Genomic DNA, 14,591 nt, shown 5'->3' with positions numbered 1-14,591 from the left:
CACACCACTCCTAGCACTCTGCTGGTCAAAAGTTTGGAGGACATATGTGAAGCCTTGTAAGGCCAATGCTAGTGTATCTGCCTGCCTGTTTAAGGCGGCAGAATGTTGTTCACTGTGAGTCCGAACGGTCGTTGTCAGGGCCTGAATGGACTCATTTGTGAGCCGTACTTGAATGGAGGCTAGCCTTCCCTCCATTGCAGACATTCCCGCACTTACCCATGACAGTATCTCGGGGATGCCTTCACATCCCTGTGAAAGTATCTCAGAGATTCCCTACCGACCTGTGCCACCATTCCACTCATGCAGGAGTTGGACTACTCCATCCTCTGCACTACTGTAGAGAGTTCCCATGGCACCTGTTCCAGCATCTCGCAAATTTGCTGCTGCCCCTCGATCCTTTTAAAGGATTCAGTATCTGTGTCCAGCTGAACACAGCCTGGAGAGGGGTGCTCCAACTGATGCGAACTCTCCACAGCTGCCCCTGCCACCAGTGTCTGCTCGTGCTCACGCGTGTGGTAACTCGCTATGTGCTGCTCCATTGTGCTGGGTGGGTGTTTGCTCCAGGAGCAATCATTGGAGGACTGCCCCTTTAAATAGAGCTCCTCCAGCTGCGGGTGCACAGTCCGCCCGCTGCGCAGCTTTCGGACGGCAAACCCGGAAGCCACATTAAGTGGCTCTAATTGACCCGCGATCACGTGGGAAACGGACATTTTTTATTGGGCGGGTTACCCACACGCCCAATCAACCCCCCCCCCCCCCCGCTGCCATCCCGCCTCCCCACTAATATTGGGGCCTTTGAGTTCCAACTTACAAGAGTCTGTCACTAGTGGATTTGGCTGGGGAGATTAGCTGGAGAGATCCATGTTGGTGGGCTCCACACTCCTCAGTGAAATCCTATAATCTGCTCTCATCTGTATCACTGGTCATCAGGCAGAAATGCCCAGCACCTAGGGGCATGGCAGGAGAAGAGGCAGCTTTTTTTCCTAGAGTGACCACACATCTGCCCAACCCAATCCTACCCCTCAAAGTTCTGAGAAAATGCCGGATAGAGGGAAGTTTGTAACAGCCACTAATTGCCAGGCATGGCTCTAGCTGTAGAAGGGCCATCTCATGATCCTGTACCCAGAGATACATGCATACCCAGACGTATATGTCCACCTCAATCACCTCAGGCCTACACTTAATAATTGCAGCCTGCCAGCACATTTGCCTCTCCCACTCAGGGAGCACTTAGACTTAACATTAGGTTAGAATGTAAGAAAAACATGAGAAGCACACCGTACACGGTTACCAAGGGATTTGGAGGAATTGTAATGTAAATCACAGATACACAGAATCTTACAGCACAGGAGGCCATTCAACCCATTGCCCCTGTGCTGGATCTCTGAAAGTGCTATCAATTTGTCCCACTCCCTGCCCTTTCTCCATACCCATTTAATTTTTTCTTCTTCAAATATTTATCCCCTTCTCTTTTAAAAGTCATTATGGATTCTGCTTCCGCCACCATTTCTGGTGGGGCACTCCATATCCCAACAAGATCTTTCTCTTTGGTATCAAACTTAAATTATTCCCTCTAGATACTGACTCGATCAGTGGAAATAGTTTTCCCCTTTATTCGCCTTATCAAAACCCCTCATAACTTTGAGTACATCTATTAGATCTCCTCTTAACCTTTCCTGTTTTAGTGAGCAGAGCCTTATTGCTGACATGATGTATTGCTGTATTATGGGTACACAGAGTGCTATAAAAGGTCAGCCCTTCTTGCGCCCCTCTCAAGCAATATAATGCACACCTTGCCAGTCATGAAAGATTGGATTCTGAGCCACTTGCTCCCTGACTACAGATGGCGTCTCCAATATTGGATTTATTTTTGGCTATCACGTCCCCCTCTCCCCCTTCAGCTTGCCAAAGGTTGCCAGCAGATTAAATTGCATTTTAAATCTTTTTAAAGGCTGTAAGAATTTTTCTCCCCCTATGCAACTACTTTTCTTTAAGTGGCTTTTCTTTATGTTACACCTAGACCTCAATTTCCTGGTCCCCCTTTAGGCTAGCTCCCTAAAACAAGCTTAAGCTACACTTCAAGCTGAAAATAATTATGGAAAAGAGCTGACCAGGAAAATTAAATGGTTCTAGCACATGCTTCTAATAGATTAGTACCAGTTCTTAACCAAGCTTAAGTGAATTTTAAAATCTATCCATTGTGTCGATAATCACTAAGCATTTCGATCAATTTCAATCATAGTTCTGGTTCTAAAAGATCATCAGAATTGAAATGTGGCTACTGAAGAAATGCAGTACTCAAAAACAATGGTAACTTGTGTTTCATTTAACCATAATCTGGATTAGCAACATGACATCCTTTAGTTTTTGCTTACATCTTCATTTGCTCCCATTATGCCTACCTAAATAGCTGTTAGCAGGAACAGGTACCAATTTTTCATCCTTGATGTTTTCATCACCAACTTCATAGGGTCCATCATCAAAGTTAAACTCAATATCTCTGGACTCTACGTGCACAATTCCTGAGGGAACAAAAGGTTCAAGTGTCAGCATGAGCACCTCTGGCAACAAGTTACAGAGCAGCACTGGCAGGGACTGGGAGCAGCATAGCTCACAGTGGGTTTGTCCCAAGATATGCATAGCATAAAATGAGAACGAATGGGAGTTCTAGTTCTATCTAATTATATTGGTCAGATGATTAAATGAGTTTTGAAATATCTGTAAATTATTTTTGTACCTCAGATAGCTTTTCAAATTTCAAAAGATGGAAAAAAACAATTTTGTTTGACACTGCATATTCCAACTGTTTCATGATTGTAACTACAATGTCACTGGAATTTTTACTTCTAGATGCTAGTATTCATTGATAAATGGACAGGGTCAATATTTTTCATTTGCTATGACAATGCCATTGGGAGTTTTACTTCTGTACGTTAGTACTCAGCAACTCTTACCAAAAAGTACGGTGGTCTAAAGATACCGGCTGTAAATTTATCAGACAGTAACAGGCCTATTAAGCCCCCAACCTGGCGGGCAGGATGCACGCGCACATTTCTGGCTGGAAGTGCACCGCCCGCCATATTGAGATAGGAAAAAAAAAAGGCTTCCAGGGCCTATGCCTGAAGCAGGTTTTAGGTCCTTTGCATATGCATATGCAAATAAGGGGCCTAACGCCCGTTTTGGGCCCTCACTTCAAGATTGCAGCAGCGTCAGCTGCACTCAGTAAAACCAGGCCTTGCGACCTACAAGCTACGCTTTTCACATTTATTTACCTGAATGTGGAGCACAAAGGAGCAGGAGTGTTGCTCCCGACCCCACATTTAATGAAAGCTCGCCACCACACACCAAATATATCACAACCTTCATTTGAAGATCCTTTACACATTTACACTCAGTTTAATAATTTATCTCTACATGTCAATGGTTTATACTAATGCACATAAAATTAAAATGATATCTCTTTGGAGTCTCTGCCCACGTAGCACAGTTGAGAATCTTACCATCTTTGTTTTCCAAAGAAATATACAGTCGGACAAACTGCCTGTAAATGAGGGTCTCTCAACTCTCAGTTGGTCTTACCGAACTGACTGAGAAGTGAAAGACTTGAATAAGATTCTGGTTTTATTATTAATGTAAAAACATTATCCGACAGAAATTAGGGGCTCAGAATGTACGTTGAGCCCAGAATTTTCCTTTAAGTTCACCTTTCGGATGTCAAACACCTAGACCTTACCAGCAAGACAAGCTGGGTTCACTCAGTGGGGCAAACGACCCATGGAATCCAAATGCGATCTTTAAATGATTCTCGCAATACCGTCTACGGCTGCTAACAACTAATTCTCCACATACATCATCATTTTAAAATGAAGTGAATCATTACTCTTCTGCGTTGGTTATGCATATTTTATGGATAATATCATTACATACCACAAGAAAACTCAATATTATTACAATGTTTTTTTAAATTTCAAGTTACCTTTCCAGTTGTAGGCACCTGGCGCCCCATACACAGAATAATTATCGCCTTTGGTGAAAGCGCTAGCTACACCTTGCTGACAGATACCAAATTTTTCATGACCCTGAGGTCGCCCAGCACAAAGTTTCACATTTGTATCGGTTTCATCTTCCCGGAAAACTAGGTCCTGGCTCAAAATATAGCACTGTCCCGTCACGTCGCGCGACTCCTCCGGTTTATTCACATGTCGCCTTTGCTCATATCGATGCGCACAAACCTGAAATTACAAAATATTTTAGGCTTTTAATGCTAAGGGTTAGCCAATAATCATAGCAATTTTCTATTGGTTTATCTATTTAGCCGACCGTTAAATAGCATCCTGTTCTACCAAGCTAAGCTATTTAAAGATTACTTTTTCATGCATTAATGTAGATACATGGCAACATCAGAACAGAAATCCTTCACAGGCACATCATTGAAAAACAAAACAATAATTTTATAGAAAGCATCAGTGCTGAGCTTAACCCTGTCCTCATCTGACATTCACACATGTAATTTCCAGTAGGGGTTGCTGGATAATATCAACAATGGAACCCTGATTTAATTTCTCCTATACCTAGCCCAAGGGGTGCTGAAGTTATTCTATAGCAGGTTAACAGCCAAGTCAGCACAAATCAGCAAATGAACCTAGGACCTTCCTGCTTTATAATCCAACAGAAGAAATTAGTAAATATTGATTATCACTTTCAGCCACGTTTTCAACAAGATTAACTTTTAATTTTATGTTAAATTAGTAAGAAGGATAATTCATTAACAATATTAGTAATGATAGAAACTTGTTTTGATTATAGGATGTATGATTTCAGGATTTCAAATACATTTATGTCTAATTGATAGTCATTTCCAAAACATCATACTCAATTTATGTCTCTGCAGCAAAGCATTCTGCACTCGGAACAAAAGACAAAGAGATGCACATTCTAATTCTAATTAGAAATTCTAGAAATGCCGTTATCGATTCTCATAACCTAGGGTATTTAGACGGGCAGAAGCACCCTGCAAATCGGTAGGCCTCCGCAAAGACTGAAACGTGCTGTGGGTCTGGAGTCACATATAGGCCAGACCGGGTAAGGACGGCAGGTTTCCTTCCCTAAAGGACATTAGTGAACCAGATGGGTTTTTACGACAATCCGGTAGTTTCATGGCTATCATTACTGATACTAGTATTTTAATTCCAGATTTTTTAAAATTTAATTAATTGAATTTAAATTCACCAGCCACCGTGGCGGGATTTGAACTCGTGACTCTGGATTTTAGTCCAGGCCTCTGGATTACTAGCCCAGTAACATTACCACTACGCTACCGTACCAAAGGCTGTGAAACATCTATGAATCAACCACTGGTACCAATGATAAAGACAAAGACAGCCAGTAAAGATCACAGATATTATATATGTATATAACTAAAAAAAGGGAGTACAATATAGAAAGAGTTCAAAACTTACCATAACCTTTCCTCCTGGCCCCTGACTTTCCACAGATACACCCATCCATTGATTTTCTTTACTTTCCCATGCCAGGTCAACTATAAAAAGGGTGAAAATAAAATGTTCAGAAAAAAATACATTAAATATTTTCCATTATCCATTTTTTAAATGCGACATGAAACAGCCCAATATGACTCCACAATCCAGCTCTCCCAATGGTGCTTGCAGGAAGCGCAGATCAGGGAAGTGCAGGCCCTGTGAGTGCCACTCCCCATTGGGATTACACAATGGCCCCTAATGATTCCAACCATTAAATTCCTAACCCTTTTGACAAACCACAAAACAATGGTTGGCTAATCTTCATTTAATGCATATGTTTTTAACAGAATGGGAAGGGCGAGGTGAGAAGAGCAATTTACACAGCACAATAGTAAGAAAAGGTAAATAGATCCATACTTAGCATCAACTGCTGGGGAAGCAGAGACAGATAACACTGTTGTGGCTGCAATACAAATGAAATGGCATACAAGCCTGCACAGGCTGGGAACCGCCTCAAGATGCTCCCAGAAAAAGATATAAAGGTTCCAACCAGTGCCACTTACAGCGAGTGCAAGGTTGCCAATCCTCCAGAATTGTCCTGGAGTCTCCAGGAATTAAATGTTAGTCTCCTGGACACTGCTGCGAGCAACCAGGGATATAAAATCATAGGAGCATTAAAAATAAATTGTGTTTTTTTTTTCCACTTTCTTTGAACACTTTTGCTTATTAGTTATAAAAATATTGGCAATGGGAAAAAAGGCTGTTTAATTGGGCAGGGTGGTTGGAGGCAGGAGGTCATGTGATGAAACCTCCAGGAATACATCCAACCAGAGCTGGCAACCCCAAGTTAATGCCACCATTTTATTCTGGCAATGAAGGTCCAGAATGCTAAAGCTGCATTCCAGACTTCTCAAATGCATCTGAGCGTCCCTTTAATTTTTGCTCGAAATGCCCACCTCCCGACTTGTGGTTGTTGCGCAGGAGTGGGAACTGGCAGTATTCAGATGAGCCAAGTTGAAAATGGTGTCATCTGACTCTTGATTATCACACAAGCAAGAGTCTCCTGCCTGTTTCTAATGGGAGCTCTGGCTGAATTTCAGGGTGTGCAGCAACTTAGCAGTAAATCAGCACAGCTACCCACTGCATTAATTTGGTCCAGCTATCAACCCATTTTTTGGAGCAAACGGGGTGGTAAGCCCCTACTCTTACCATATGTCATTATTAAAGCGTTCTTTCTATTATCTTGGTTAATGGTTCATCGGGGGAAGAAAAGGGATAAATGGGATTTGAGATGCAATATTGGGTATGCTTCACTTGGCCATTCTATGAGGCATATGACTGTTCACATACTGGGGGCCATGGTATGCACCTGTGGACAGCAGATTGGCAGATGTACGCCATATCCCCTGTCCGGGAAAAATCCTGAAGCATAGAAATTGTGGTCTTCAGTACCACTGGCACAGCTGTGCCTCTGGTGGAACATGGCTGGAGATTTGGTCTAATCATGTAATGCAACTCAGTCACAGCCTGAAGCAATACCTGGTGTTCCTCAAAACAAATTGATGATCGATTTGCTCTGCCTACATGTGGTATTGAGTAGCTAACTGTGGTAAATGTGCCTCTGGTGCAACCTAACCTGTGGATTTATCTCATTTGCTCCTCCTTTTCTTCCTCCAGGATGCACAGATACAATGAGTTTCCCGTGTGGATCCCCATTCTAGCAATTGAAATGAAGTGCAAAGAAATAGGTGCAAACTGCATTTAAAAAGCACCCCAGCATAGTTTCAATTAATCAAAAAAAATTATTCTTTGGAATGTACTTCCTAAGTTAACGCAGTTTTCCACTTCAAAATTTATGGTGTCGAGGTGGGGAGTGCAGTTTTAAGAGAAGTCTGCACTCCCTTTATACTTTTAATGTTCTTTAACACCCATTTACAATGGGCATTTGGTGCACTGAATATACTTCGAGCATGCCATTAGCAGATACTTACACTACTCATTATAATGGTAAAATTGGACACCCACCATTTTTGAGCAAGACCATCTTTCACACATTCTATGTCCGACAAAGTGGGTGGGTAGCACAAAATGTTGGAGGAAATCAGCATTGCCGGTTTCTGCCCATACTTCCAGTCCAAACACTAACTTTAACCAATGGTGCTTGCATAAAGCATTGGAAAATTCTGACTGGAGAAAGGATTTCTTTTTGCCAGAGAAATCAATTATCACAACCACAACTATGGACTAAGTTACGAAGCAAACAATAGCTGGTGACTTTTTGTTTACCAAGGATTTGATGGAATCTAACCAAGATCAATTTCCGCTATATAGTGTTAGTAGATATTCATATGCATTTATTTCTTTGTCAGATGGTCATTATGAATGGGTTTAGAATCATAGAATGGTTACAGCACAGAAGGAGGCCATTCGGCCCATCGAGCCCATGTCGACTCTTTGTAAGAGCAATTCTGTTAGTCCCAGCCCCCCTCTCTTTCCCCATAACCCTGCAAAATTTTTTCCCTTCAAGTATTTATCCAATTCCTTTTTGAAAGCCACGATTGAATCTGCTTCCACCACCCTTTCAAGCAGCGCATTCCAGATCATAACTACTCGCTGTGTAAAAAAGTTTTCTCTCATGTCGCCTTTGGTTCTTTTGCCAATCACCGTAAATCTGTGTCCTCTGGTTCTTGACCCTTCTGCCAATGGGAACAGTTTCTCTTCATTTACTTTATCTAAACCCTTCATGATTTTGAACATTTCTATCAAATCTCCTCTTGACCTTTTCAGCTCTAAGGAGAACAACCCCAGTTTCGCCAGAATATCCACATAACTGAAGTCCTTCATCCCTGGAACCAGTCTAGTAAATCTTTTCTGCACCCTCTCTAAGACTTTCACATCCTTCCTAAAGTGCGGTGCCCAGAATTGGACACAATACTCCTCCAGTTGTGGCCGAAGCAGTGTTTTAAAGGTTCAACATAACTTCCTTGCTTTTCTACTCTATGCCTCTATTTATAAAGCCCAGGATCACGTATGCTTTTTTAAAACTGTTTTCTCAACCTGTCCGCCAAATTCAATGATTTGTACATATATATCCCCAGGTCTCTCTGTTCCTGCACCCCCTTTAGAATGGTACCATTTAGTTTATATTGCCTCCTCTCGTTCTTCCTGCCAAAATGTACCACTTCACACTTATCTGCATTAAATTTCATCTGCCATGTGTCCGGCCATTCCACCAGCCTGTCTATGTCCTCTTGAAGTCTATTACTATCCTCCTCACGGTTTACTACACTTCCAAGTTTTGTGTCATCTGCAAATTTTGAAATTGTGCCCTGTACACCCAAGTCCAAGTCATTACTATATATCAAAAGAAGCAGTGGTCCTAGTTTCCTTGGGGAACACCACTGTATACCTTCCTCCAGTCCGAAAAACAACCGTTCACCACTACTCTGTTTCCTGTCACTTAGCCAATTTCGTATCTATGCTGCCACTGCCCCTTTTATTCCATGGGCTTCACTTTTGCTGACAAGCCTATTATGTAGCACTTTATCAAATGCTTTTTGAAAGTCCATATACACATCAACCGCATTGCCCTCATCAACCCTCTGTTACCTCATCCAAAAACTCAATCAAGTTAGTTAAACACGATTTGCCTTTAACAAATCCGTGCTGGCTTTCCTTTATTAATCTGCACTTGTCCAAGTGACTATTCATTTTGTCCCGGATTATTGTTTCCAAAAGCTTTGCCACCACAGAGGTTAAACTGACTGGCCTGTAGTTGCCGGGTTTATCCTTACACCCTTTTTTGAACAAGGGTGTAACATTTGCAATTCTCCAGTCCTCTGGCACCACCCCCATATCTAAGGAGGATTGGAAGATTATGGCTAGCACCTCTGCAATTTCCACCCTTACTTCCCTCAGCAACCAAGGATGCATCCCATCCGGACCGGGTGACTAATCTACTTTAAGTACAACCGGCCTTTTTAGTACCTCCTCTATCAATTTTTAGCCCATCCAGTATCTCAATTACCTCCTCTTTTACTGTGATTTTGGCAGTATCTTCTTCCTTGGTAAAGATAGATGCAAAGTACTCATTTAGTACCTCAGCTATGCCCTCTGCCTCCATGCACAGATCTCCTTTTTGGTCCCTAATTGGCCCCACCCCTCCTCCTACCACCCATTTACTATTTATATGCCTGTAGAAGACCTTAGGATTCCCTTTTATGTTAGCCACCAGTCTATTCTCATACTCTCTTTTTGCCCCTCTTATTTCCTTTTTCACTTCTCTGTACTTTCTATATTCAGCCTGGTTCCCACTTGGATTATCAACCTGACATCTGTCATACGCACCCTTTCTCTGCTTCATCTTACTCTCTCTCTTTCATCATCCAGGGAGCTCTGGCTTTGGTTGCCCTACCTTTCTCTCTCGTGAGAATGTACCTAGACTGTACCTCTTTAAAGGCCACCCATTGTTCAATTACAGTTTTGCCTGCCAATCTGATTCCAATTTACCCAGGCCAGATCCGTTCTCAACTCACTGAAATTGGCCCTCCTCCAATTAAGTATTTTTACTCTAGATTTCTCCTTGTCCTTTTCCATAACTAATCAAAACCTTATGTTCACTGTTCCCTAAATGTTCCCCCACTGACATTTGCTCCACTTGACCTACTTCAGTCCCCAGAAACATACTGATCAAGAAAGTTCACCTGAACACACTTCAGAAATCCCTCCCCCGCTTTGCACTTTACACTATTACTATCCCAGTCTACATTAGGATAGCTGAAGCCCCCCCCCACCCACTATCACTACTCCATGGTTCTTGCACCTCTCTCTAATTTCCCTGCAAATTTGCTCTTCTATATCCTTCCCACTAGTTGGTGACCTATAGAATACACCCAGAAGTGTAATGGGACCTCTATTGTTTCTTAACTATAACCAAATAGATTCTGTCCTTGACCTCTCAGGGACATCCTCTCTCTTCAGCACTGCAATATTCTCCTTAATCAATACTGCCACCACCCCGCTCCCTTTTCTTTCCTTCCCTAAACACCTTGTATCCAGGAATATTCAGTACCCAATCCTGCCCTTTTTTAAGCCAGGTCTCCATTATTGCCACTACATCATATTCCCATGTGGCTATTTGCACCTGCAGCTCACCAACCTTATTTACCATGTTTTGTGCATTTACACACATGCACTCTAAACCTATCTTAGACCTTCTCATATCTGGTTCCACCTAATACTCTTCTATTTCTTACTCTAGAGCTATCTGTCTCTCCCAATCATTTGTGCACCTTGTTTCTCCTTTCTAATGCTACATCCTGGTGCTCATCCCCCTGCCAAATTAGTTTAAACCCTCCCCCACAACAACAGTGAACCTCCCCACGAGGACATTGGTCCCAACTCTGTTGAGGTGCAACCAGTTCATCTTGAACAGGTCCCTCCTGCCCCAGGACTGGTCCCAATACCCCAAGAATCTGAAACCCTTCCTCTTGCACCATGTCTCTAGCCACGCATTAACCTGCCTTATCTTCCTATTTCTGTACTCACTAGCACGTGGCACTGGGAGTAATCCTGAGATTACTAACTTGATGTCCTGCTTTTTAACTTCCTCCCTACTCCTGAAACTCTGACCGCAGGACCTCATCCCTTTCCTACGTCGTTGGTACCCACGTGGACCATGATTTCTGGCTGTTCCCCTTCCCTCCCCCCCCACCCCCACAGAATGTTCTGCACCTTCTCAGTGATGTCCATTATCCTGGCACCAGGGAGGCAACACACCAGAAACGCCTGTCTGCCCCCCTGACTATCGAATCCCCTATGACTACTGCATTTTTACACTTCACTGTGCCCCCCTGTGCAGTCTTTCACCCCATGGTGTCATGCACAGGACTGCACTCCTTTGAGGTGTTGTCACCCTCACTGGTATTCAATGCTGAATACCGGTTTGAGAGTGCCACACACCCAATAGATTCCGGCACTGCCTGCCTCTTCCTACCCTTTTGGATGGCTACTCATTTGCTATCCTGAACTCTCTGTGGCTGCAGGGTGATCACCTCCTGTAACGTACGATCCAGGAAACCTTCAGCTTCTCTTATGCTCTGCAGTGACTCCAGAAACCCTCAGCTTGAGCTCGAGCAACTGGAGGCATTTCCTGCACATGTGGCTCTCCAGGACAGATGAAGCATCCTGAAGTTCCCACATGGCACAGGAATTGCAGGCAATGGGTCTCAGCAGCCCGTCCATTATATTTAGAAACCTTTTTCAACTCCCTTATCTAACAGGTTAACATGATTGTTTATTAGTGAAGGTTTAATTATATCTCAATCTAGTAAAAGATAATCATACCCAAAAAAACTTTGATGAGGTGCTAACCATCGAGTAAATGGCAACAAACTTATAAGAAATATTATAGAAATTTGAAAGTATTAACATACACATTGTGGAATGTCACAGCTCATAATTTACTTCAAATTAAAATAATTGAGAGTCAAATGTCTCATCCCAGGCCTATAAATCCGGGATGGCCCCTATTCACTTTCAGAACAACAGGAAATGTTTTTTTTAAACCCACACCCTTGAGGAGGGGGGAGGGAAAAACAGAGGCAGCCAGTTTTATTGACACACTTAGTGGTTAATCATTGAATGGGAACACAAAAAAAAGGGACACAGAGTCAGTCAGCCAGCCAACCAGCTAGATTTGAGAAGGAAGCACACCCATTTGAAACCTAGAGCCAGTCAGGGTCAGAAGGCTAACCAGGAAAAGCTAAACAAGCCTGCTAATAGAGATAGTAAAGCTTCATTTTGTTATTGTTCCTCTTTTAGGAAAGAGTGGCAGGAAAGTCTGGATTAAGTCTGCCCAGTCCAGAAGGGCCAGGTTCCAACTCTTTTTTTTGCCCCCAGAAAGAATAATTTGTTGACTCCTTGCCCACCTCACCTCTTCAGGGGGGGCTGCTTTCAAATTTAGAAAAAGCTCTCTCTTCTAGGATTCAGGCAACAATGCCTAGATGGTCCACAAAACTGTCAATTGTTAGGGAAGTATGTATGGTCTGACCAGGCATATCTTTCCCGAAACGATGTCAGGTCGCATTGAAGGTACGGGATTCAGGAACTCCCACGGTTGTTTTTTTTTATTTGTTCATGGGATGAGAGCGTCACTGGCAAGGCCAGCATTTATTGCCCATCCCTAATTGCCCTTGAGAAGGTGGTGGTGAGCCACCTTCTTGAACCGCTGCAGTACGTGTGGTGAAGGTTCTCCCACTGTGTTGTTAGGAAGGGAGTTCCAGGATTTTGACCCGGCGACGATGAAGGAACGGCGATATATTTCCAAGTCAGGATGGTGTGTGACTTGGAGGGGAACGTGCAGGTGGTGTTGTTCCCATTTGCCTGTTGCCCTTGTCCTTCTAGGTGGTAGAGGTCGCGGGTTTGGGAGGTGTTGTCGAAGAAGCCTTGGTGAGTTGCTGCAGTGCGTCATTGAAGGTAGAGAGATGTTGAGGGCCATGTGTGGGGTAGGCGGATACTCCACCCCAAAAGGCCATCCTGGAAAGTTCAACAAAAGGTTGGGACCCAGTGTATCTGGTTCCAGGCCTAGTTCCTAACTCCTTCAGCAGGCTCCCACCTAAGGGATAGTACTGAAGTGTTATGCCTGAAAGGCCACAGATTTTCTGGGTCATTGTCTTTTGTGGAACACAATAGCTACCACCAGAGCAATGTGAATAAAAATACTTCCAGTGTGGCATTAGGCATTCAAAAAGGATCCCGTATTCACATGCTAATTTTCTGAATGCAACATCCTTTTGGAAAACTAATAGTGCATTTATATGTGAACAGCTTCCTTAAGTGGTTCTCTTATGCTGGCTCCCAGCCCTGCTGCTGGAGAAACTACTCCACATATACGGCAGGATAGATTCTATAATAGATCAAAAGCAAAATACTCCGGATGCTGGAAATCTGAAAGAAAAACAGAAAATGCTGGAAAAGTTCAGCAAGTCAGGCAGCATCTGTGGAGAGAGAAACAGAGTTGACGTTTCAGGTCGAAGACCTTTTGTCAGAACTATTCCTATAATAGCTGGATCTGCTTCAAATTAATAACTGGTGTACAGAAAAACACTGGTACCTTCCTCAATGACTGGAAACAATCTATACAAACTGGAATGGAGAAAAATCACTATTGCCTGTATGGAGGCAGCCAGACAACTTATACAGTCATTCAGCTGTTACTGGCTTTGTGTTCAAAAAGATTATCATTGTTTTATGCACAAACAAAGCTAAAAAGCCTTGATTTTAACCTACCCACCCGGCGGGAACAGGGAGGGTTTGGGTTGGACGCCTGTTTTACACCCCATCATTTTTTACTTCACTTCATTGGAGATTATTGAATGCAGCTACTGGGTTTTGTTACATCCACGTCATCCCTATTTGTAATGCTCCCAGATTACAATTTGAATTTCATGACTAAAAATTGTATTCCAATTACTTTTCTTGCCATGATCTGTCCCAAAACAAACATTTTTGGGTCAGGCATTCCTTGGGTCACATTCCCAATTAAAGGGACATAGCCATTGCCATTTACTGACTTAACCCAGAAGATGAAACCTAATCAAGTGATCTGGTCCACCGAGTTTGAAAGTGCATTTGAAAGACTAATGTGCAGTCCAGAAACTAGTTTGTCCCAATTATTCTTGAGCTTTCAGAGTCCACAGTGATACATCAGATAGAGGTATTGGTGCTGTACTGAGCCAAGTGAATGACCTGCATAGAAATTACAACACAAGAAACACGCTGATCGGCCCAACCAGCCCATGTTGATATTTATCCTCTATGCAAGCAATAGTCCTAATCGACGCGCCCCCTCTTCCTATATCCCTTTATTCTCCATTCCTTTTACCACCTATCTAACCTATTCTAAAAATTTATGTCTCAATCACTAACTCTGATGGTGCATTCCACAGTCTCTCAACCATCTGTGTAAAAAAAAAACGTTCACCTGCTCAGTGTCCTAAATCTCTTACATTTAATCTCAGGTCTATGTCCCCTTTCATTTCAGACCCCTCAGCCACTGGGAACTGTCTGTTTCAATCTGTCCTATCCCTTCAGAATTTTGAACAACTTTAT

The 14,591-nt window shown here is 42.9% G+C and overlaps 1 protein-coding gene across 2 annotated transcripts in view; it reads right to left on the bottom strand.

The window, feature by feature from the left end:
• LOC137323710 (integrin alpha-6-like) overlaps positions 1 to 14,591 on the bottom strand; it is a 90,391-nt gene that overhangs the window by 35,529 nt on the left and 40,271 nt on the right. For both annotated transcript variants that reach the window (XM_067987533.1, XM_067987532.1), the window contains exons 3-5: positions 5,460 to 5,539; positions 3,977 to 4,232; positions 2,403 to 2,522 (exon numbers count right to left, since the gene is read on the bottom strand). In XM_067987533.1, the coding sequence (XP_067843634.1) occupies positions 2,403 to 2,522; positions 3,977 to 4,232; positions 5,460 to 5,539 (456 nt within the window). The remainder of the gene's footprint in view (positions 1 to 2,402; positions 2,523 to 3,976; positions 4,233 to 5,459; positions 5,540 to 14,591) is intronic.

This window comes from Heptranchias perlo, chromosome 7 (genome assembly GCF_035084215.1).
Source record: "Heptranchias perlo isolate sHepPer1 chromosome 7, sHepPer1.hap1, whole genome shotgun sequence".
NCBI lineage: Eukaryota > Metazoa > Chordata > Chondrichthyes > Hexanchiformes > Hexanchidae > Heptranchias > Heptranchias perlo.
The sequence above is the reverse complement of the archived record's forward strand: the minus strand, read 5'-3'. Positions and strand labels throughout refer to the sequence as shown.